The following is a 25750-nucleotide window of genomic DNA, read 5'->3' as shown; positions in this document are numbered from 1 at the left end:
AGGTCCGGTTTAAAACACTTCGATTCACAGCGGACACCCAGAGGGTACATTCTCAATGCTGCGAGACTCCCACTTGAAAGATCAGGCCATCCACCTATAGGCCATGGCAGACATGCTAGAGGTTTTCGCTGTGTGAAGCCTGAGGAAGTAGGTATAACGAAATGTCGCTTCTGTTCATCGGCCATCTCTTGACCGAACCATGGGGTCATATCCTCACCCCAACCCATCACTAGGATACCGTAAGCAGCCACTTCCAAATCTGAGCCACTTCCAAATCTGTCTCGTTCCATTTTAAAACTAGCCTCCCCACCACCTACGATATGTCAAACTACCAACGTGGCCCCCCACTTGCCCTGTAATTGTCTTTCTGTGGCTTGTATCTGCTTAGAGGTATATGATTAAATGGGTTGCCATTACATCTCGTTTTTCAAAATCAAAACCAGGATATCAACAGGCGTGTTCCGTCACACTATCCCTATTCTACGTGTACAAACACACGCATTAACACAAACAATTGCAGACCAAGTATCCCCTTGTTGGTGGACAGATGCCAATGGTGCATGGTCTCTTATGGAAACTGGGGCACAGTCCAACAAATAAATCACTTTGTAACACTGGCAGGGCCGGGTCAGAACCGGTCACATGTCACAAGCCTGACATGCCTGCTGGCAAATGCTCCGCCCACTGTTAGTCATTTCAACTTAAGCAAGTGCCGGGTCAAGAAAAAGTTGATGTGGGCGACAAAGTAACTGGTGGACTAGTTTCTACACAATTTATGAAGGACACCACCTTGCATGTCCTGGCCAGTGGCTTATCCACAGACAATCTACCACCTGTTGGGAACCTCTTTAAGAAAAGGGCCCCATGTCTTCATTCTATTCAGTGACCATACACGCAGCCCAAACAAACCAAAACCACTAGTGGGCACATTTTAGTTGAGCCCGGGAGGGAAGATTCCCAAACTCATGCTAAAATGTAATGGAGAAGACAGTTGGCAACCTTGACCTAGGGGCGGGGGTGCCTAACGAGAAGAGATTCATCAGTGAGCAGGATGGGGAGAGCAGGAGGGAGAAAACATTTAGCCAACAAACACCCAAGATCCCACGATGCAGAACTCCACTCATGCAGGTATTCCGCCACATGCTCTGTGCAAACTCCAAATGCGCAGTCCCCCCCAAATGCAAAAGGGTGTCCCAATACCCGACCCACCTTGGATCTCTCTCAGATCGGGAAATCACTCCCTGCACTCTCCCACCCTGATCCCCATACACCAATGCAGTCTACCCACCCTGAACATTACACAGAAGAACGAACAACAATTGGCAACTTCATGCCAGCCACCAGGATCCCTGCTCCCACCTGTAATCCCCCCACCTTAGCCACCAGGTCTTCTACCGGCCTTCTACCCACACTGTGCTGAAAGGCTTGTAAAGACCTTTAAGCCCCACACTGATCAACGAATGCACATTCATTTCACAAGGCACCACACAAAACCCATCGTGGTCATGCCAAGTCGAGAACTATTCAGGCACTCAAGTGCTGCATGCTTTGAGTGCAACGGAAGTGGCAGGGCCTTCCTTTCCAGAAACACAACAATCTTCCAAAGACAGTGCCCTTGTGGCCCTCATGGACGAGCAGCGGCTAGAGGACCCTTATTCGGCACCACACCTCCAGGTCCCCATTCGTGCGCACAACACTGCACCAGGACGGCATGCTGCATGCGCCACACGCTTGCGCCACCTGATCCAAGCTGAGAACAATCTCCCTTCTCGAACAGAGCCTCCTGGGGGGCCTCCAACACATCTTGGTCTTCTGCTGTGCAAGTTTAAACACTGGGTCAGTATTAGGTACTTCTTATGCGGCACAGACCAAGCGGCTGATCCCACAGGACCATACAGAGCACTTGTGCCCCTCAATTATAACCTGCCCCCCACCAAAAAAAAAAAAAACAAAAAAAAAAAAAAATAAAAAATAAAAAAAACGAAAAACGAAACAGAACATAATCTAGATCTTTGAAAAAGGTAGACATGGCCTTCTTTCGAGGCTTCACTGCCCTGGTTTCTGCCCAGTTAGGATGGGCCGGGGATGAGATCATCCTAGACTCCTGTGCAGCTTGGGTGCCCTTTGCTTTGGTCTTAGGTCTGCATGCATGCTTGGCCCGGCTCCTTTGTGCAACATCCTTACACTTCCGATATAGTTTTAGGGGATATTTACTTGGTTATGCATTTGCTCCAGTGTGGGGGGAGACCCAGTGAGTGACCACACACGTGTGCATGTGTGGAGAGAGTGATTGGAGGAGTGTGTGTGACCTTGTAGCACCTACCTTTTGGCAAGTTAAAGCAGTATTGCTCTAAATGCTAAATACACCCACTGCAGCTCCTGGAGTTGCATGCAAGTATGCTGTGCCACTAGAGATGTTTGGTGGGGTTCTCTGATCAATCCTTTGAACTGGGACACTAGTTTTTTTTTATTTATGTTTGATGCCGTTTGCAGGTCTCCCCCATCCGAGTGTTCAACATGTTGCCCTTCAATGAGTTCTTGAAAGGAGGACCATCGCTGTGCCCACACAATGCACCTCTGTACACTGCCCGTGCAATTTCAGGTGGTTGTGTGCAGCGCCAAGGATGTTTACAGACCAGTTCAAGGCTACCACTAACATGAACAGTACCTTGGCGAATAACAGTTACTGACGTGTGCATTTAAACTCCATGCTACAAGCCCTAACAATTGCAATTTCCACAGCAGGAGGAAAGGTGACTTGTACACTCATCAATTCCTGCTCAAGATTTGCTTGGTTTGCAACTATCAGTGCCCTCTACTGGCACAGCAACGCCTGCATCCTCACGACCCTGAAAGGTAAGGAAAAGCAACGCCCGACTCCGCTTCATGCCCTCGCTCGTTGACCCCCCTCCCGCCCCCCCAGTGTGGCACTGAATGTAATTTGCATTAGATTGGGATAAACTTTACAGGATCTGACCTAGGAATGGGAGTCAAAAACGACTCCCTGATTGACCAATGTGCACATCCCAGAAGCCCTGACATCGATTGCTTCTTGGGGAGCAGCGATACCTTTGGAGCCAGGTCTTTCAGGTGGAGCCAAGAGTCTTCTTATGAAACCCTTGTATACCCGTTGGGTTCAGATACTGAATGTAAAGGTGTGAAGAACAGTAAAGGCAATAAAGGGATGATTAGTCTTAGTAATAAAGTAAGGAGCACCAACTGGACAGGTCAGCGCTTGAGCGTCTTGCTTTATAGAGGAGGCGTAAGCAGCATAAGAGCCTACTTTCTGTAAAGAGTGAGCCAATCCATGCCCCTGGAGGCAGAGGCGGAAGCTGGCGTTGCCGCTTCTTCCCTAATCATGATTTCTCAATTGAATATCAGAGACTGGCTCAGACTTCACGATGGAACACTGCAAAGGGCACCACACTGGCTCACTTGCCTGAAAACCTGGGGCTTATAGAACTGGTTGCATTTGCTACTTATGAAATGTGGAGGGGAGCAGAGGATTTTGGCACGCAGCCGGGCGAAGAGGAATACTCACTGTCTTTGGATCCCGGGGAGTTCTGGTGCAATGCTCCGGCCCAGGACCATCGCTGCTGGCGGATCTCGGCCCAGGTTTTTTTGGCTGACCTCTGGATGACCGCTTCATAGCGCTCCTGCCCGCAGGAAGGAAAGGAGAGCAATTTAATGGGCTGGCCACAGTTCCCCACTCTACATCACGCCCAATACCAAACACTAGGGCTGGGCAATGCATAGAGTTTGAGATATATTTTCAGAATGGATATAGGACAAGACAATATCGTTGACATCGAGATATATACATTACATATACTACCAATTTTATTTACATTTTGATATTTATACAGCTGTTTGAATTCTCAAATAAGAGGAACCCTGTATTTGCACTTTATTTTGATCAATGTCTTATAAATAAAAGGTGTTTGTGACACCTCACATGTAGTTGGTGGCTTACAATTGAGCATTAACTTACAAACAATATCGAGATATATATTGCATATCGCCATTCAGCCCAAAAATATGAGATCGGACTTTTGGTCCATATCACCAAGCCTTACTAAACACTATATGACAGAAACCCCCCCTAACCCCTGCCCCCATGAGCTGCCATTGAACAAGGAGGGGTGGGGGGCCTTCAAAAGAGAAATTGGATCTTTCATATAACAGCCACTGTAGTGGCTGTGTAGATGTGGTTAAGTTGCTAATCCCATAGGAAGAGCACTTTTGGGCGGCTTATAACTTTGTTCCCCCTGGACGAATCCTCAGCAAATGTTGCAAACAAAGTATATGGCCCACTCAGACGTTTTCTGCACATTTTTGTGAGGTTTAGTCCGGGGGGGAGGAACTATAGGGGCGGGTCCCAAAATGTATTTTATTCCCATAGACATAATAGGAAAAAACTTTGCACACGCCTACATCTCAAACCGCTGGATGGATTCCCACCAAAATTGTGGGAGGAGTGGCGGCTTAGCCCCGAAAGCGTGCTTTTATTAATTTGGTGTAAATCCATCCAGTCGTTTTTTTATAAACAGGCAAAACGCAAGTCCAAAAATAGTGATATCCATGTCCGCTCCGCGGACACACTTCTCTGTTCGCTCTGCGGACAGGACACCGATAGGCTAATCGGCTTACGTCATGTCCGCGGACACGCAACGTGTTCTCTAATTGGCTGGGATGAACCGTGAGGTGCGTCACATTGTTTGGATGCGCCTGCCATCTTGCATCCGCCGACAGCATGGCGGCGAACAGAGGCAAAATGCAATTTTGGGGAGTGTGTTGGTGTGCAGAAGTGCTTGGGGAGGGTTGGGGAGTAAGAGATGGGTGAAATACTGCATTTATTTAGGTGGCAGGTGCCCCTGATGTGTTCGCCATGTCAGTGGTCAATATCCCCTATAAGCAGCCCACATAACACAGTCAAAATGTTTGGTATTATAGGTGTGTTATGCTGCGATGGTTGTGGTCTTGGGTGCGTGGCCGTACACATCCATAGAATCAAACACCCATCAAATATCCAGAACGCAAAAGTTTGTGTACTGTTGCATTAGTAGAGTTTGTATGTCACGTTTTGGGTAGGCTATGCAGTTAAGATTGTACAGTTTGTAATAGGACTGGAGCGATGTAAGACTTTCAAATATGATAATGTTCACTATTCAAAAATTGGAGAAAGGAACATTTAATTTCATTTAATGAAAATTCGTTGAAGTGGACAGAGTGGTTGTTTTACACCGATACAATGGAAATGCCGAATATTATGTAAGTTTTACTTTGGACGATTTTGTACACGAACTAGTCAAATTATACTTTGATGAAAATATTTGTGGGGTAAATTGTATTTTGTCGTGGAGATATGGTCAGTGCAGCATCGAGAAGGGTTCAGTGCAGTTGTGGGTTCCCCCAGGTTCACAAACGCATAATTGAACACTAATATTTAATTAAAATTCTATGCAACTCTTCATTTTGCTTTTATTTAGCTCTCTGATTGCAGCGTCAGTGTTAGCATCCCATTTCAAGCTCACCATATTCTGTAGCATTGACGTGTACAGCAAACTGAAGAGTAATTTGCACATTCTTTTGTTTGAGTTATTGTTTGACGTACGTGTTTATCAATAGTTGTAACAGGGGCCCAAATTGATGGTTAAAATGATAAACTGTAATAAGATTGGTGGACATTTTTGTTATTTTTTTTTTTTTTTTAAACAGCTACATCTTGAGTTTCTGCGATTGTCATGGATTCCAGATACCAACTGATGGTTTTTTTAACCGTCAGCTACAGATATACGTCAGTGGTTGGATGCCAGTGACACTTTTTTGGGATGATCGGCACAGGCCCATATGCCATACCTGCGATACAGAGTAACATCATATGTTTTGTGGTGGCCTAGCGGAAGTTCATGCAAAGTCTTCTCAGGAATATTGCGTGACTCACGATAAACATGTGTAGATCGAGAACGAAGAAAACAATTACCTATTTGCTTGCATATGTAAGTCTCCGGATGTTCTCCGAGCGTTTATTGTGAAATAAAAGTACTTTGCAAATTGTACAATTTGGTATTTCCTTTGAAAGTATGGTTTCATATTCAAAATTGGGACACACTGTGTTGTGATATGATGTGTGTGGATATTCCGGGTTCTGCGTCAAGCCACGTTATCACGTAGGTGAGGATTCGGTGCATTTTACTATGCTGTATAGTAATGTTCTGGAGATAGGTGGAGCATATCACTAGGTTTGGTGATGTTAGACTCAGGGGCGGGGAATATGCATTGGTGCCGCCAGGGGTAAAAGCACGGTAAGGTGCATAGGAAATGTTTGTACAATCGATCAATCTATGCTTAGAAGTACATGCCCGAACACTTGGGAAAATAATATTTCTGAGTGCACTATTATTTTAATAGTTCAATATATTGCTGCATTCAGTGCAGATGATTTTCTAAGGTCTGTTTCTGTATTATATTTAATGTCTGTATGGTGTGTTTAAAAAAATGTTTTGTTGCAAAGTACACAAAGTAATAGGCACTAATTTGTTTATATAGGGAAGTGTGGTGTTTTCCATTAGGTGGGCCGGTCTTAAAATGCGTAGGCATTAACAAAAGGAATGCCACTGAATGGTCGGTTGAGGGGGTGCACACTGTGAGCCTACTTGGACTTCTGGTAAGAGGTTGTATACAACTGATTATGCTGGCATTTTCAACCACGACGAAGGAGGATTTCTGTGTCTTTTCAATGCAGAACTACACACATGCTTCCAATCACACTATCAGTAACTAGTCTGCCAAACATTGGTTTCAGTCCGATATGCTTCATGCTACATTTAATGGTCGTCTTCCTATCATGCTGTCCAGTCAGTGCACTTTTGAGCCTTGCTTGCATTGCCAAACTCCCTGCCACTACTTGATGTCCAAGTGCATTGCTGCCACGTGAGCCACTAAGAGCCATTGCTGGCTTTTCTCGTTGCACGATTGGATTTGTAGTTTCATGTTTCTTGTGCTAAGTATGGGCCCACAAATTCCAGCATGTAAAGTCAAAAGCGAGAACAGGCTCCGGTTATCAGGCATTATATGGGAGCACTTGACAGCTATGCAAGTGTTCATCAAAAACTCATGCTCCCAGCAGGTTTTGCTCTTCACACTCTGCTATGCCCACTAGTGTGCTTTTAAATGCTCCTGTAGCAGAGGTGTTACCACGTGTGGGTTTTTAGGTAAACTAAAGCATATGCGCTTCCTATATTTTTAAGAAGACTGTCCCTTATTTCTGAGAACACCTCATGGTGGGCACAGTAGTGAGACGTTCAGCAAATGGTTATTTTCAGTGATGTCAATGATATTTGTGATGTCATCTTTGATGTCCTGAGTGATAGTCTTAGCAGTGCACGGTGGCACGAGTTATGGTTGCTTAGCTTACCACAACTTGCACATTTCTGGGCTTTTTCGGTTTTACTTCGAACCATAACATCCCTTTAACAACGTTTTTTTTCACTGAATTTCATAGGTTTTTAGTAGCGCAACTTAACCAGAACGTCCCTTCAACCAAGTTTTACAGTGATTGGGTGTGCTAGTGCATGGCATAGTTGAGCTTAAAACAAATGGTCTATAGAGCTTCGGAAAATAACTTTTATAAATAACTCTAGAACCCTTCAATGGAAAAATGGCCCAGTAACATTTCGAGGTAGCGGCCCCTGAATGGACAGTTTTGCTCATCAAATAGGCTACTTGGATTTTCGATTTTCAAGATGTCTGGCCTGCCCCTAGATGTTCTGAATTAGTGCACTGGAAACATTTTTTTGAAAATCAAATGGGACAATTTCCAGATTAACATTTTAGGATTTATCTATATACGACGCATTTTCAGAAGGAATACGCTTCTTTCAAACCAACTGCACACGTAAGGGATCAAGAGTAAGACTCGGACACAGTGGGAGGTTAGATGCCTGCTATAGAGTATCAAAACAGTAAGAGTGTTGTGGGAAGTCCTATCTATCCCTGATCCTAAGAGGGATTTCTCTGCCTCAACAAAACCAAGGATCGTCTCTCAGGATGCTAAACAAAAGAGTGTCATGTGTCCAAAAACTCGGAACTGACCCTTACACACTAAACCTCAATATAACATAAGGGAATTTTTTTAAGCTATGCGTTTTAGTTAATAAAGTTCAACCAGGAAAGGGTTCTCCCTTCCCCTAAATGTCTTCTGGTGTTTTAAAAGCCACCATCACAGTTCAATTTTGGGTAAGGGGGATCTGAGTCGTCCCCTGTGCATCCTTTAAATACACAATTCTCGCAAATGTTCAGATTATCACACTTTGTACTTCCATTAGTCTCTTTATCCCCCTGGTATACTCTCCTGCCAGGGCAATTGTGACTTTCTCACTGATGCTTAAAAGGGGATGGAGGATGATTATTCTCTTCTATATCAGTTTGTCACTGTTTCACAATTTCAGGTTTATCTCTATGCTCACTCCTGGTTTACTCTCATTCCAGGAGGACACACTACTTTTTCACTTTATCTTCCCGAATGTGTGCGAGTTACAGACTCACTGTTTGTCTGGTTCACTAGCCTGCCAGGGCTTTTCCATTCTCCAATCACGCTCTCCTTCATCCACGTCATAATGCTTTTCAAATATTGGGTCCCGACCCTCTCAGCAAAGGTCACATTTACAATAATTGCTTTTCAATATTGGGTTGCTGATCCAGTCTTAATATTGCCTGCATCCATATCAGTTCCTTTAATAGTATCACTTTGACTTCCCTTGTGCTGTTCGTGTGACACGGCATTCACCTTCAGGCACTCCGGTAACCCATTTGCTTTTCCTGTGCTTACTGGATGGCTTTGGTCTTCCTCACGTCTTTTCTTCTCCTTTCTTTTCGGTCTGCTGATTGTGTGCGTCCCATTAGCTGGTTGTCTCTCTCTTTGCCTTCTTCTGATCTGTGCGGCTTCAGCTGCTTAAGGCCATCAAGCAGTGAGCTTCCTTCGGTTTGGCCACCTTGCACGCCATTCATGTCAGCCTCCGTACTGCTCTTTACAGTCTGTTCGATGAAATGTTCCGGCTGGCCTCAGAACAAGTTACTAACAGTTTCAGTCTTTGCCTCTCGCTCGCCTTCTGGTCAGCTGTATCAGCTTTAAAACTTCCTGGCATTGATTAACAATTTCCCAAGACTAGAACACAGTATTGGCTTCCCGCTTCTGGTAATCTTTATTGCTCCATCCCTCTTTCTCGTCTCAGTACTAAAAGGAGGGGGGAGTAAATAAGGTGCTTGGTTGAGAAAACATGGGCATTCTTTAACTACATCCAATAAGCTATGTGGGTATGTTGAAGGGGAACATGCGTGTCAGTAGGAATTGTAACTCCAAGAGTATTTTGATCCAATGGTGGTCTGCTTCGCTGGGGATTTTGTCATGCCCTCCACGTGGTCCTCCTGCATGTAACCACCCCCAGGTTCAAAGTCAGGTAGCTTCAGCCTTTCCCTGGCCACATGAGGAGGGACTTCGTCTGCGAAAGTAGTAACATCGCTAGATAATCGTCACAACGTACATCTAGAAGATGTACATATGGTAATGTAGACTATCATACATTATGAAACGTCAGAGTTAGGACTCACTTAGATTTCAGTTTGCTCAGAACAAATGCACAGCCTCTATACAAAATATACACGTACATGTAATGTATGCACATTATGCATGCTCAGAATTAATGGAGAGCTTTTATACAAAATGTACACATGCAAGTAGACTACGTACATTACACACGCTAAAAACGAATGTGCTGCTTCTAGACTAAAACGTACACTTACATTACACATGCTAAAAATGAATGTACAGCTTATAAAGAAAATTTAAATGGACAGGTAGAGTATGTACCTTACACAGCTCCTATACAAAATATGTATATGTAGAATGTGATGTACATGTGGACATTGCACACACAAATACAAGGCAGGTTACATGGAATCCCTCCTTGAAGTTAGTTTTAAGGTTCTATTCTTAGTGGTGTGAAGTGAGTCTTTATTCTGGAGTTTCATGGTTGAATTTGTAGTGGTGTACAGAGTGTGTACCTTAACGTGGTTATTCCCGCTTTTTGTTAGATTAATCCTAAATGTAGATACAAAAATAAAAATATACACAAACACATGCACCCCTCCATTAGTAAAATAAGTACATTTGTAAACAAAATGACAGGTAAAAAAAATACTGTTTTATAAAAACAGTAAATTGCCAAAACACACTCCTACACGGTATTGCAGGTCCAATATGTGTTGATGGGCACAACGGCGAGGAGAAGATAACTAGACATTAAAACACACCGTTCGAATAGTCAAAAGAGGATCCCAATGCCAACACTAACTAAGACTGTATTCCTACATCTCTTGGGACATAGTATTTGGACCATACAAATGTGCACCTCGCAGTCCATGCATGAGGTCAGGTGTCGTTACTAAAGCACAGCAAGAGACCAGAGACCACCACTAGACAGATCCATTTCAGCCAAGACAACCAAAACGTTGCCCTTCAGGGAAAAATAGATACATAGTCAACATCAATAGTTACACTTCAACCAAAGCATTCACATCTGCAAAAGTGAAAGAAATAATACATTTAAAAAATTATAAGAAAATCAGTTGAGAGCTACAATTCTAGTCTTTGGCCCATCACTCAATTGGCCAAACTAGATGCAGGAAAAGCACCCATTAGGCAGGTAAGTTCACCCAAATCCACTTTACAAGAGTGTCAGGTGAGTACAATGTTCCTCACAGAAGCCAACAAGACAAAGTCAATAGTTCAATCTGAATTTATTTATAAAAGGAGGCATGGCACAGTTTTAACCCCATGGGGGTGGCTCTGGCAGCCAACAAACCCAGGGAGGACCAGAGGAGACCCCAACGTAGAGTTACCAAGGCAGGTTTGAGAACCAGCATCCCAAGGACAAGCGGCAGCACAGCAGGACGTGCCTCAATGGAAACCAAAGGAGAAAAGTGGCTGAGACTGGAATGTGAAAAGGCGTGACTATTTGTACCCCACGGGTTGATTATTGTGGATAACCCATCATCCCCAGCAGCAAGTACTATAGAGTTTGTTCCTCGAAGACTGCTTCCGGAAGGGGAAACAGACTGGTCAGTACAAAGCTTTGCTAGTTGAGGTTTACAGGATGCAAGTTCCTATGGACTTGAACACCTGTGGCTAACGACAACCCAAATGATTGAAAAGAAGATCAATTACCCTTCCTAGGTGTGACATCAAATCAGAAGCAAAAGCGACAACGAGGAAAACCCCAGGATGACCGGTCAATCAGGCAAAGCAGCGTCCAGTGGCTTGAGGGTGCCCAGCCAAAGAAAACAGTCCCACGATGAAGACTATGATGGGGCATCCCAGGACGGTCCTGCAGAGCAGTTGTGTTATGGGGTCTCAACATCCTTCCAGGTAATGGCAACAACTTTAACCAAGGGGGGGGGGGGGGGGGGGACAACGATGGCGGTAAAGTGGGAAGCCAGTGGTAAAAGAGCCCAGAGAAGATTGCAGTGCAGAATGCCTGGCCCAGCAGACTACTCGAGCCAGCAGGGAGACAGCGGTGGCCCAAGAATGGAGCCAGCAGGAGGACCACGGCCCAAGAAGCATGTTTTACAGCCCAGAACCCCAACGGCAGATCAGCACAGCATACAGAGGCCAGCCAGTATGGCCAGATTTGGTCCTTAAAAGAAAATGCACCAATGTTGGGAAAACGGCAGGAATCCACCTGCCTGCCGATAAAAATCCTGCAGAACTGAGTGTAAGCACATGTTTTACCAAAAAGCCGCCAGTTATAATGGTTTGGTCCTAAATATGCCCTCTCACTCCTCCCCGCCCAACCAACTTTAGGATTTGAAACTGCCCACCAGGCTCAGGAACTGGTCTACAACAGTAGAATCCACCTCAGAAAGTGCACAAGGCCAGGCTCAGAAATTCACAAGTGTTAATGTTAAAGGATAATTGTACCGCGCACCATCACCACCGGAGTGGTCCCCTGGCGGACCCGAAAATCAAAGGGGCGGGGTGAGTTAGTGGGAATGAGCAGGATAAGTGCAAGAGAGCAGTGATATGCTGTTGGCAGCTTCAGTTCGATTAACACTGTTTGCTGAGCTTGGGGGTGCTTTCCGGTCGGTAGCCGTCGTGTGCGCTTGTGCAAAGCTATGTGTGGTTTGTTTTGTTGTTGCAGTGAAGTTTGTGTGGTTTGTTGTGCTTTAGGGTTGCGTTTGGTTAGAGTTTGAGAGGTGTATGCAGAGTGGTGAAATTGTTAGTGGGTTGGTTATTGGCCTTGCTATCTAGAAGTGATATGTGCTAAACGTCCACGTTATTTCTAGATGTGGCACGTGAATACCTCTGCACTTCTATCTCGAACCGGCACTAGCTAATATTCACAATCCTGTCTATATATGACGCACGTCAATATTCACAATTATATCCAAATGTGGCACTGACCCACCTTCAAAATCATGTCTAGATGCAAAGCAAGCTAGCATTCACAATTCTATCTAAATGTGGCATTGGTAATATTCTCAATGCAGTCTAGATGTGGCAAGAGCTAATATTTGCTATTCTATCTAGATGTGGCAATGGCCGCCATACACAATCCGTCTAGATGCGACGCAGGCTAATGTTCACAATTCTATATAAGTGTGCCACTTGCTAACCTTCACCATCCTATCTAGATGCCATGCAGGCCAATGTTCACAATGGCCATACTTGGGCTGCCCCTATTGCCCCACCACAACCCATGAACAAAGGCAACCTTTTAAATAAAATGGCGGAGGGCAGGATTAAAAAATAATACATTTGTAACCCAACGGCTACCAAAAAGGTACATTGGGCTACCAATGTGGTAAAGTCGTCTTGCACCCCTGGTTGAACCAAAAACTAAATTAAAGCTGCTGCCAGCTTACTTCCTTAGAATCAATGCAGGGTTGTGTAATCACCCTAGGGCCAAAATAAAAGCACTCTTGTCTCAGGACCCTTATTGGCAACCATGGGACAGTACAATCTTAATGGAGTCGGAAAGGGCCTCAATGGTGGGGAGTCCCTCTGGCCACCAAGATTAGGTTGCCGATCCTAAAAAGAAAAAACAAAAAGTTAAGGGGTCCCTAAACAGGAACCACAGAATACCCCAAAATAAAATTGTCTCAAAAACTACAAACCAAAATTAAGAAATTTGAGAAAATGGCTGTATGGGTAACTTTTCTGTCCCCAAATGTATGCGTTATTCAGAGATACAATGCTTCAGACCGACTAAAGAGTAGATCCTAATTTGGCCAGATCAAAATTCTACCGTGGTGTGCTTCTCCATCACACAAAGCACTCACGCATGAGAGCAAAATGGAGCAAACAGTACATGCCTCAATTTACAGAAGTAAGTTCATTGCACGGCCACATTAAAGGAGGTGCCTCAAGATGAGAGCGCGCACATCTCTGCGCTGCACTCAGGGATTATAAAGACACCACTCCACAGGCAGGTCCCAGTGGTGGGCTGGCCTATAGGGAACTCTGGAGATTTCCTGGTGGGCCTCTGCACCCTGGGCCTCTTGTGTGGCATTTCCAAATATTCTCATAAGAAAAGCATTGGGCTCGCTGAATATGTGTCATACTTTGGACATTATTTCCAGGGCCTCTTTTAGTTCCTAGTCCACCCCTGGCAGGTCCCGTTCCTTTACTTCACAGCTGGTGGCACAGTGGCCTCGCGCCACACCTCTGCAGTCTATACCAATCTGTGGTCTCATTCATACAAGAGCCTACTAAGTGCCATCCAGCCAGACAGGCGCAAACCTCACACATACACCCCCCACCCTCCATGTAGTGCAAGCATTTCTTGTTCCATGGAAGAGGAGGTATATCACGTGTCCCCATGGCCAGTCCGACTGCGCCGCGCTAGGTTTCCTGCGGTTGGAAGCTCTGGTCTGTATATGGCAATATCCATTACCGCCCACCGCTGATGTTCCTGCACACAGGATCCACCCTTCACCAGACTATGAACTGGACACCCTGCTTGAGGTAAGGCCGAACAAAAAACAAAAAAAAAACACCCACAAAAAACACGCCAAACAAAAAAAAACACTGTAACACATAATCGCCTCACCAACCACACACGTGGACTCCACACAAGCTGCCGTGCCTGCCCCACTGCAACCCGTTCCTGCGCAAAACTTCAAATAAGGCAGTACATCCAAACTCCAGGAAAATGGGTCAGAGTAGCCCCATTCGATATTCCAAATATGTAGGAAAGCTCTTCAGTGGGGCAGAAAAGGCTCAGAGGAAAATTCCTAGCTACTGCCCACAACAAAGCTGGTCGACTATCACTTTAATTTAAATATTGATTATCACCTGGGACCATAACCAACGAAAAAACCTATAACATTGAAGTAATTTAACGGATTTAAACACAAAAAAAGATGATTGGATGGAGACCCAATGACCTCCCAGGCCACAGAGGTCACCAGCCTGGATTGGAGACCTTCCCCTACATGCTTCCTCAGCACAATGAGCTTCAGGGTGAGGTTGCGCCAAGACCCAACCAAAAGGAGGCAGAGACCTTGTTTTTCTCGTATTTGATCCGCTGTCGCTCCTCGAGAGCCGCCCGCCGCTTATCCGCCTTCAGCCGCTGCTCCTCCAACCTCCGCCGCCGGTCCTGCAGCTGCTGCTCCCGGAGCTGCTTGGCCTTTTCCTCCTTCTCCAGCCAAACGGACTTCTTGGCAGCTGAGGAAGAGAAACAAGGAGAATGAAAAAGGGTGTAAGGGTTGCACCACGCTACAGAGGACTACTTCACAATATTGGCAGGATAATGAGCCCTTAAAAACACCTGTCAACTAATTTCCCGCCCTAACCTGTATCCTCTGCCTGTGAAGCCCCCTTTCAAGAGTATCCTTAATCACAAGTGCATCGTATAACTGTACCCCCCCCCGCCCAAACTGTATCACTGCTTGTACAGCACCCTGTTGCTTCAGAGCAAGGTTTGCGTGATATAAAAATGAGCATACCCCAAAAACGGAACTGCTGTACGCTTCTAAAGCACCATAAAGGCAGTAGAAAGTACCATGGCAACTCAACAGTGCTCATGGATTCAAACATATGGGTGGCTCTCCTCTAGTGATCGACTAATTCTTGGATGTCGTCCCCTCTTCCATGGGGCAGGGCCCTTCTCCTGTAGCCAGGGCGGTGTGGCCACAGTGCAATAATCCCCTGGGGGTCGTGCACCATATGAGGATCATGGGGGGGGGGGGGAAACCCTCATGGGATGAGGGATGACACCCTAGGAGAGACAGTACATTTCTACCCCTGCCCCAGCCCCAGCCCTCTCACCCTCTCCAGAGTCCTGGAATCACCCATACTTCTATGTATGCAAGCAAAGGAGCGGTTTGTTGTCCCCTACAATGTACAGAGGCAAAGAAGATGCGGAGTGCAGAAGAGCACCCCGTGAAACCACAGTGAACAGACCAGCCTATTCAAACTAGCCAACCCTGGCTATTGAATAAAAATGAAAGAAGAACTTCCGACAAGGGGCAGTCGTCCTTGAAGGTGGCACAAGGACGGTCTGCCATGCACGGGGACAAAGCCGGGACATTCAAAAAGAAGCAGAGAGCTTCCGAGCCGGTCCCGAGATGCAGGAAGGGATGGGAGGCTAATGGACGCAGGCGGTCAAGAGCCTTTGGAAGCATAACTGCTTCCCAAATGACGGTTCGTGCAGCAGAGACGCCGCAGACCAAACAGACTTCTCAAGCACTGCTAGTCCCGCGGCTGACAGAGTAAGCTGGGAGAAGACGGACGTCCGCGTAAACCGAGAAACCAGGTACAAGAAGGGGCAGGGAGACATTGGGAACCTGAGAAAGTGGTGGCGAGTTGAAAGGGGGAAGAAATACCCTGAACCTATGGTCTGGGACTCGGATAAGCTGAAAAAGTCTTGGCAAGTAGAAACGGGGGAGAAATAACGTAAACCTAGGGTCTAGGATCCTGTGAGTAAGAAGAGTTTGTGGCAAGGGATCTACGTGATTTTACTGAACCGAAAGGTTCAACTCCCAAAAGTCCATTCTTTTATTTTTCTTTCAATTTTCCACAAATATATATATGGGGGGGGGGGAATAGGAGACACCCCCCCCCCCCAGTCTCCCCACCTTACACCTATATATTAAATTGGGGGTCTGACTTTTGGGCGTCAAACTTTTAGGAGTAGGTTATTTTGTACAATACTGGTGGCAAGCAGAGAAGGGGGATAAATAACTAGAGCCGATGATCTGGGACCCTGAAATTAACATTGTAGGAACCTTTACATCTATGGTCATATATGCTAGTGCTTGGCAGGAGAGTAAAACAAGCCTACCAAGAACCAGAAGTGCCGAAGACAGGCAAGTCTGGGACTCGCACCCATAAGAGAAATACATCAGTTGCTCATCTTCATAGTCACAGTACCTGGGAGAAAAGTGAACCAGGTTGTCTGTGCAAAGGGTAGTACTTGGCAGATACCAAGTCTACCTAGAAGGTGAACTGTTGAAGCCAAGTGAGTCTGGGACTCGCTCCCACACAATGACGGGTTGATACCCCTCTTAGTCACAGTACTGGCGAGAAGAGTGAACTTGGTTGGCTGTGCAAAGGAAGAGAAACTTGAGAAAGGGAGTCAGCCCCAGCTGTTGTGAACATTGTGGCAAAGCTGAGAGGAGGGGACACATTCTCTTAGCTCTTAAAGGAAGTGGAAAGGGAACCAAGAGAAAGAAGCAATTCCCCCTGGAACTGGCAAACACTAAGATGTCAAGAGAAGGGAGAGATTATTATTATTATTATTATTATTCTCTTGACCCCTGTGGAACTGGACCCTTTGGAACTTTGCATCTGGAACTTTGAAAAGAACTATTAAGAAGTGGCTGAGAAGACAATCCCTTTGCATTTTATATTGGGTTGTTAGTGCGAGGGCTAGAGTTAGGGTTTTGACACGACTGTGGCCTTATCTTGATGTTGACATCCTGACGGGCCCATTTGAGATTTAGGTTGAGGCAGGAAATCCCCTCCTAGTGTTAGGGCTGGTGAGGCCTTTCCCACAACCCCACTTTTCATTTGAATAAAAGTCTTCAGCAACAGAAATGCCACTTGTGTGTCGATCTCTCACTACTGCACCCTCACATGTCCCAGATGTTCAGTAGATCTGGGTGCAGGTGGAAGGGCCACACCCACAAAAACATACTAACACATTAAAGGTTTATCTATGTTCTAGTGCAGCACACTCCTTGAAACAGGATGTGCCTCGATTAAACCCTTCGCAGGGAACCAGCATTTGGTGTCCTCCGTTTCTCACTCACGGTAGAGAGAACATGGCCCTCCAAGACAAGTGTACCACTGATAAGTGGGAATAAGGAAGCGGATGTGGGATAGGAAGCATGGGTGGGGGCAGGGACTGCAAGGGCGAGGAATCTTCCCTGAAGAAGAAACCACACTCACAGCACGTTCTACAGGCTAGTGTGCCGTGTCCATACACGCACCCATAGGACATCCACGGAATAGGTTGGTCTCAACGCAAGAAACGGGTCAATGTCAGATGAGCACAGACGAAACATTTCCTTAAAAACAATGACATAGTGCCTTGACGGCTGTGGGGGACACCTAGAGTATCATTTTGGTGCCCCTCATTTAAGGAAAATTCAAAAGACCAGATTCCATTGCACATTGACTCACAGGAGGTTTTTGATAAGTGCCCACGGTTCCCCAGCCATAACAAAACACCCACAAATTGAGACTTTTTCAGAAGGGGATGGGGTGCCTTATGCAGACAGTAGATGTATTTGCGGTGGGAGTGGTGTGGATAGGGATGGCGAGCTGGCAAGCAGACCAGCGTCTGCTGGAACCTAGGTCTTCCCTGGAGGAGAAGCGATCATGGCTTCTCCACACAGACTGAGGGAGCGGATGGGGAGGTACACAGCAAACCCCTCAAGACACCGTACCATTCAGTTATCAATGTGAGGGTCCAGTACCAACCCAATATTAAAACTGCCACTGAGCACATCAATGAATGTGAAGGCCTGTTCGATAAGTGCAGGCCCAGAATTCATTGCTGCCAAAACGTGCAACTCACTTTATGGAGAGACTAGCAGAAATTAATTTACAAACCTGTGGTGCAAAGCCCACTTCCAAACCCATTAACACAATGTTAATGTTAAAGGATATTTGTACCGCGCACTATCACCACCGGAGTAGTTCCCTGGCACTCTGGTGGGTCTGAAAAAAGGAAAGGGGGTGGGGGTGAGATTAGTGGGACCGAGTGGGAAAAGTGCAAAAGAGCAGTGATGTGTTGTTGGCAGCTTCAGTTCACTTGTACCGTTCGCTGAGCTTCACGCCCTCGGGTTCATGGACGCGCTATACAAATGTATTAAAGTAAAGTGTGCTTTTCGGTTGGTAGCAGTCGTGTTCTGTTGTGCGAAGTTGTGCGATTTGTTTTGTTGTTGTGGTGTAATGAAGTTTGTGCAGTTTGCTGTGCTTTAGGGTTGTGTTTAGTTAGAGTTTGAGATGAGTATGCAGAAGGGTGAGAATGTTAGTGGGTTGGTTATTGGCCTCGCTATCTAGATGTGATACGTGCTAATTTCCAAGTTCTTTCTAGAAGTGGTGCGTGAATATCTCCACATTTCCATCTAGATGCGGCACTGGCTAATATTCACAATACTGTTTAGGAGTGACGCAGGCTAATATTCGTGATTATATCTAAATGGGGCAATGGCAATACTCACAATCCAGTCTAGATGTGACAAACCAAAAGAGACTTCTCTCCTTTGGTGTAAACATTCACAGCCACCCACCCTGCGTAAATTCAGAAAACAGGGAGCATTGACCTCCGACCAGACTGCTCCAGAGAAAACCAAGATGGCCCCATGAGCGATCTCCCCTCTGAGACCATGTGACTAGATGTCTACAGAGAATGCTGGAAAGGGAGGAGCTAAATACCTGCAGACCAATAAAATCTGCTAGTCAAGGACTGCCCACCAACGGGGTGAAAGACTCAGGAGTAGAACAAAGAAAAGAGACAGACGAAAAGCGTTCGAGTCAGAGGCCGAGAAGCAGCAGCAGCAGCAGCAGCAGCAGCAGCAGCAACAATGTGGAGGTTTAGTTGTGAGCAGGAGGCACTTGGGAGAGTTAGACCGAGGCAGGGGCGCCGAGTATGCGGGTGCTCCGGGGACCTGGCACCTGCCGGCAGAATAAAGTCGGGGCCGAGGCCCCCCCCCCACCCCCACGGGCCGGAGAGAAGAGACAGTTTGGATGGCCCTTTGTTCCATCCATACTGTGTCTTGCTCTGGTGGCCCGGCTAAAAGCCGGGTAAAAAACGAGGTTTAAAAATTGAAGGACGGATGCAAACCGAGAGGCTCTTGCTTTGCATCGGTCCCTCAATTTCAAAAAATCGTTTTGGGTTGGATGTATTTGTACATCTGTGCACCCCTCTTGCATTGCATCTGCGGAGGGAGGGGGCAGGGAGAGGACAAATGAGACTGTTTGCATGTCTGAGTGTGTACGTGGTGGGGGTGAATTCTATGCTATGCTATGGGCGGGGAACGGAGGCGTTTGAGAGAGGTAACTCCCCTGAATTCTAAGGATGATAACAGCATGGGAGAGGGTGGGAGTGTGGGGTGAGGTGGGATCACCTTCTTGGGGGTGTGGGGTTAGCGGGGTGGGGAGGCAGTAGAATGTGATAATTCGCCCTTTTGAAGACCACACAAATCGGCCAAAATAAACCAGTCGTTTTTGTTCTTCAAAATGCAGAATTATCATGGATCCCGGTATGGACCTTGCGAAACCGTTGACCTTGTTCAGTGTAAAAACATTCAATGGGACAGTACTTGCAGAGCCTAATTACAATGAATGAATATGGTATAGATCGAGAAAACTGGAGTGAGAATTCAGAGTGTTTCAACAGAAATATAATTGCCTTCCCAGATGGGAGACGGACGCCATTAATAAACATGGGGTCACTGAGATGACCAAGAGTGAAACTGTACGTTCAGTTGTGAGATTACCAGCAAAGGGTGATACTATGCTCCAAGGAGTGAGGTGCCCACTCAATATATCACACTGTTTATAGGTGTGAGACCCATCCTGAAAGCTTGCCTAAAGAGCCTTGGCCAGAATTTCACACTGAAGTGAGCATGTGATCCGGAGTCTGCAGCCCACACACACGCATGAGATTCCCATGCACCCACTTGCGAGATTTGCACCAAATTACTTGAGCTTGTGCTCCAAGGTAGGAGGCACACGCACAGTCTTTGCTCTGAGGTTTGACACACTCACAGGATGGGACGGCATTTCGTTCTCCCATCCTAGTTGTGTTGCTCTGCCTTTTGAGGGCTACTACAACATGGATGATTATAGAGGGGTGGAGTAGGGGCAGTGATGGAACACTGGAATGCAACGCGAAGGCTTAAACCTCCTTCTTACTTGACTTTAGTATATGCAGTACATGCTAGCCAATGTTTCCACTGTTCGGCGCCCCCCCGATCCCCTCGTACCAAGTTGGCGACTACGTGCAAATGCAGTCATAACTGCTGGTGATGTCACGTCCTATATTTGGGCCCTCCCCGCCCCCCCCCGGGAAATTCATAAATCGGCTCCCCTAGACCGAGGTGGCATGCTGCATCCAAGAAACCGAGTAGAACGAGAGAAAGAGGAGCGGCGGCCTGGAGGCAGGAGACTGCATCAGCCCAGGAGTGAGGGATGCTGGAGACACCGCCACAAGATGGGTGTGGTCCTGTGAGAGCTGGAAAGCAAACATGCAGAGTGGAGAACTGTGTACTGTGATAAGCCAGCAATCCTGTGAGTCTGAACACACCCAAGTACAAGGACACGAGTAAGAGAAACCCTGGAGGTGCAAGCGCAGGAGCAGGGTCAGACGTGCTGCATGCTGGGAAATGTAGTAAAAGTGTAAGGTGTCCCATAAAGACCGATGGAGAGCTCAGACACAGAAATCTGGGAATTTGACTCAAAGGGCCAGAGACGGAAGGAAAACTGAGGACAGCTGTAAATGAGCATTGAAAGCATGGACGTAGGACATTTGGGGGGTGAAGGGGACAAATCCCCCCCCCTCCCACAATTTAAGTAGGGGGATATAATGGCTTCTATCCACCCTAGATTATTTGTGTATCTGCTGTAAAATACGACTGCAGGGACTCTGTGCTCGTGTGTGTTATCGACTGAGAACAGGCTGAGCAGGCAGCAGCTACCGTAAGGTAAGTCAGTCAAGTGTCACCCCCCCTCCTCTCCAAGGTGCATGGCAGCATGGGGAGGATATGTGCCAATGTCAGATCATAGTTTCTAAACATGTGCGCCACATTGCAAAACTGATCAGGGAATCCTGGCCTCTTAATTAAACATTAATAGGCCAGGATTCCCTGATCAGTTTGCAACGTGCCACGCTTGTTTTTATAAACTGTATATGAGACATTGGCTGTGGCACACTTTCATGAAATGAAAAGCCTGAGGCCCTGCCAGTGGTGCCCTCATGTTTTTCAATTCATGAAAGTGTGCCCCAGCCCCTGCCAAAGAGGTACATCACATTTGGGAACAGCCGTTTGTTGGTTCCTTACTGAGGGAAAGCCAGGGCTCACATTTAAGCTCTAAGCATAGGCCAACATGGGCTTGCAAGGCCGCACAAAAACATATGGAGGCCATTCACCTATACAGGAGAGGATCAAGGGTGCACAATGGGAGCCGGTATATATTGACATGTACATGCAGTTTCTATACAAATGCCACAACACCGTTTAATATATTATGTATTTTCTTTTTTTTAAGGAGAAGGGCGTGATGATTATTTTTGCTGCTTACACTATACTAATGCCCCTAAACTGTCAGGTTACTTTGAGATTGTTTCTAGTTTATTTCCTTAGAGTTGGATCACGCTGACTGCACCTGATATGTTTCTCTGCAAAAAAAAACATTACAAATTCTATGCATTTATAAATGCTTCCCAAAATTAAACCCGGTACCCAGCTGGAGGTGACATCTATTGCTGTGACACTTTGTCCCTCTTCGCACTCACTCAGCATGCTTAGCATACATGGAGCAACAAGAAACTCTTAAAACATTTACAATTGAGGCATTTCATCAGAGGCGTTGCTAGGGGGTGGCTAAGGGGGCTAGAGCCCCAGATCTTTCGTTTGTAGCCCTGGATAGAAGCTCAGGGGCTACAACCAAAAGGCTAGCCAGCCACGAGTCCCGACAGTTCCGGCATTAGCGGAGCCCCGGACCTTTTCCAGATCTAGCAACACCCCTGCATTTCATTATAGTGTACCCTGCCAACTGAATCACTTCTAGGTGATCCCAAGTAAACATATATAGAAAATAATGCACAGTGGGGGGAGGGGTCACACGATTCCCCCAGGATCACACAATCTGTCAAAGACTGGATTTTCTCCAAGATGTCCCTGTACCTCAGGCATGGCTTGCAAAGTGCAGACACTGCTTGAGATAGCCTGACATTGTATACGAAATCCTCATGAAACCATATAAAGTAAAATGAGGATGAGCCAATCTCGAGAAGGGCTGCTACATGGGATGTGTGCTTTTTTCCAATAGTAATTTCTAAGGTAGGCAAGGGAAAACACTTGATGGATACTCTAATATCAGTAGGCCTGCCTTAAGGCACACCCCTCCACCTCTTGCCATCAACTCACACCTGCTTGAAGTTTGGATGGCACCACACCTAAAGCTTGGTCTCTGACATGAAGGCTACCTGCATTTTGCTGGTTCAAACCCAGCAGCAGGGTCCACTTAACCTTTCATAAATTCAGTGCTGTTCAAATGAGGGTAATAATACCTTTTATTACATTGCCTAGAAGCTGAAAGCATCTAGCATGAAGTGCTATGACCAAAGTGTTATTATATTCCATAAAACAAACTATTACCAGCACAGACCTGAACTCTGTCCCTGCCCAAAATAAAACCATTTATTGGTGCCTATCCTGCGCATCTCTTAAAAGAAATCAAGCGGTCATTTTCTGTCGGTCTTGGCTAAGCTTCACCCTGTTTTATTCAGCCTGGCTGCTTCTGTCAGCGTACTTGAGTGGGCGCTGTGCGATCAGATCTTGGGGGTAGAGCCTCAACAGTACGTCGATTTAGTGACTTCTGTGTCCCTCCCCCCTTCCAAATATCCATGCTCCTGACTATTTCTTAAGAGTTAATGCTTTCAGGTATCAATGAGCCCTTTTAAGGGTATCAGGTAATATTATCCCCATATATATGGTCGCCGTAAATAATATCGCCGGGAAAAGGTTGTGGCGATATTATATGGGTGACCATATATATGGGGACAGGAGCAAAAAAAAAATAAAGAAAATTAAAAAAAAAAAAAAAAATTTGGGGGTTGCGTGGGTGTCCCCCGCATGTTCCATGCAATAATGTCGCCACAAAACACGGCCATTTTTCGGCAATATTTTTGCATGGCGAGAATTTTGTGGCGACATTATTACATGGAACCCTTTTAAGGTCATGGATCTGGCATGCCTGTTCCAGCTTATTCTGAGAAGCTATATGGAGTGGTTGGGTCATGCAAGGCATGCAAGAGAAAACCTGTGAAATGTAAGCCAGGATATCGAAGGTGCTCTGAAGACTGAGGAGAAATTGCTGAGTGGGTGTAGATGAGAGTTGTGGGGTGCTGGCCAAGGGGGAATGGAAATCGAGGGTCTGGGGTGCAGTAGACTGTGGGACTGCAAAGTGAAAAGGGGTAGAAAGGGTGCAGAGGACAGAAAAAGAGGAGCAAGGGAGGGGAGAGATGGGAACAAGAACGGAGTGCAGATGAAAGATGGGGATGGTTTGCAGCACAGGGTGACCAGTGCGTGCAGGGGAGAGAGGGGTGCAGGAAAGACCAGAACACAGGGAGAGTAGTGGGGCTGAAATGGCAAAGGAGGTGCTTTCGGGTTTTGCAAATGATTGAGAAGTACAGACAAGTGAGAAAGTGCAGAGTGCAGTGTGTCAGATGAGGAACTTGGTGTGGGGTGCAGGGAAGAGACTTGGGAGAAAAGGGTTTACAGTACATGAGAATGTGGAGTAGAGAAGGGTACAGAGGGGAGATTTGTACAAGGGAGAATGGTGCCTCGCCTCATGTTCCCAGGTAAAGGGTGGAGTCACGAATGCGTCTTCTTCTAATGCTTGATCCATACTCACGAGGCCTGCACGAGGACGATTTGAAGTAGTTTGTTGAAATAATTGCAGATATATACACTACACCATATCTGTCTGCGCATTGAAGTGGCCCCCCCCTCTCCCAGGTGCAGGCTGGCATGAGGAGGATTTATTAGAGGGAACGTGGGAGCTTGAGCTTGGCGTTCTCCCACTGCCCCAGTGTCATCTGCGGCCCTGTCTGGTTCCTCTCCAGGAAGAGACAGTCACAGGAGGCTGTTCCTGCATCAACTCCCTTTTCACTCTCTCCTACCTGTAGCCTAGGTCTGAAGTCAGGACTAACCTTAAATGAGATGTATTCACCTCTGAACCGTCCTGTAGTGGGAGCTGGTGCCAGGGTGCGTGGCATCTTGCCTTGCGGCACAGTTTCACATTATTTGGGCTATTTTAGCAACTTTTGTGGGTTTTTGGTGGATGGATGGCACGCGGGTCGCAGACTAATTTTACACCATAACCTATTCCTTTAAAATACACTAGAATGATCTATAAAGGGTACGTAAAATGCCAGTTCTGGTTTAGATAAAGCCATTGACTTAGGGATGTTTACTACAAAGCCCTGGGTAGTTAATAACTTAATTGGAGCTGGGAACATACTACTGGTGTAATACAAATGTCTTATCCAGAGATGCCTTAATCCACTCCTTTTCTCCTTAATTGTTCATTGCTCTGAAATGTCGTCAGGCTGATTATGATAGTTATTCTTCACATGCTTAATTGTTTCAAGGACCTGTAAGAATGTAACTTTATTTCTGCAATGCTCCCTCCCCCCTTGAAGTGAAACACAGTGTATAGGCACTATACAAATAAACAATCAATCAAAAATCAATCACTCACTCTTTTAGCACTATGCATTTGCTTCACTGAAGTCCTGCTAAAAACCAGCAATGGCAAGTGTTTGCTTGTCTATACGTATTGGGCATTTGCCAGGTACATGCAGCATTTTGCAGCTGCTACCATCAGTGGGTACCTAATACCACTATGGCGGTGCTTGGCAAGGACCTTTTACATTAAAGCCCAAACGGTTGCCGTTGCCAACGCTTGTTTTAAAATAGGGATGCAATTGCATTTTTGGTACCCACCACCAACGGAATAATGAGTTGTAGACAAGTTTTAATAGAGGCCACCATAAGCTATCTGGGAGACCGAGAAAAAAATAAAGCAGAGCCTTGAGATTCAAAACAGCACTTGTTCCGCTATCCATGTAAATCCAGTGAATACCCTGGTGCCGAGGTACGATTGCAGCCCATAAACTGCTGTAAAGAGTTCCATCATTGAGGGATCAAGTGGAATAGGATAGGAAGGGTTGGCGAAACTCCATAAAGCATCTACACTTAAAGCGCAGGTGAGAGTTTTATAAAAGATCTCTGTAAAAGGTCCATCGCTGGGAGGATTTTATACTCTGAACGGCGTTTCTTTTTCTTAGGTTTTCTTTTCTCTTGTTTTATACAGTGATGATATATGTATTTTAATACGTACTGCTATTTTAATTTTGTGAAAAGTCGAGTTCTTTGACTAAAATACAACAAATAATAAAAAAACAAAGTCCCCCAGATGTTCCCCTGTCCCCCCCCAAGATTTTAAGGG

General features: G+C 46.0%; 1 protein-coding gene across 4 annotated transcripts in view; it reads right to left on the bottom strand.

Annotated features, from left to right (window-relative positions):
• Positions 1–25750, bottom strand: part of MAP7D1 (MAP7 domain containing 1) — a 382583-nt gene that overhangs the window by 113486 nt on the left and 243347 nt on the right. For all 4 annotated transcript variants that reach the window (XM_069622620.1, XM_069622618.1, XM_069622619.1 and 1 more), the window contains exons 4-5: positions 14562–14725; positions 3542–3656 (exon numbers count right to left, since the gene is read on the bottom strand). In XM_069622620.1, the coding sequence (XP_069478721.1) occupies positions 3542–3656; positions 14562–14725 (279 nt within the window). The remainder of the gene's footprint in view (positions 1–3541; positions 3657–14561; positions 14726–25750) is intronic.

Source organism: Ambystoma mexicanum, chromosome 11 (genome assembly GCF_040938575.1).
Source record: "Ambystoma mexicanum isolate Mex_15411 chromosome 11, UKY_AmexF1_1, whole genome shotgun sequence".
In the NCBI taxonomy this organism is placed as follows: domain Eukaryota; kingdom Metazoa; phylum Chordata; class Amphibia; order Caudata; family Ambystomatidae; genus Ambystoma; species Ambystoma mexicanum.
Note: the sequence above shows the minus strand (reverse complement) of the source record. Positions and strands in the feature narration are given on the sequence as shown.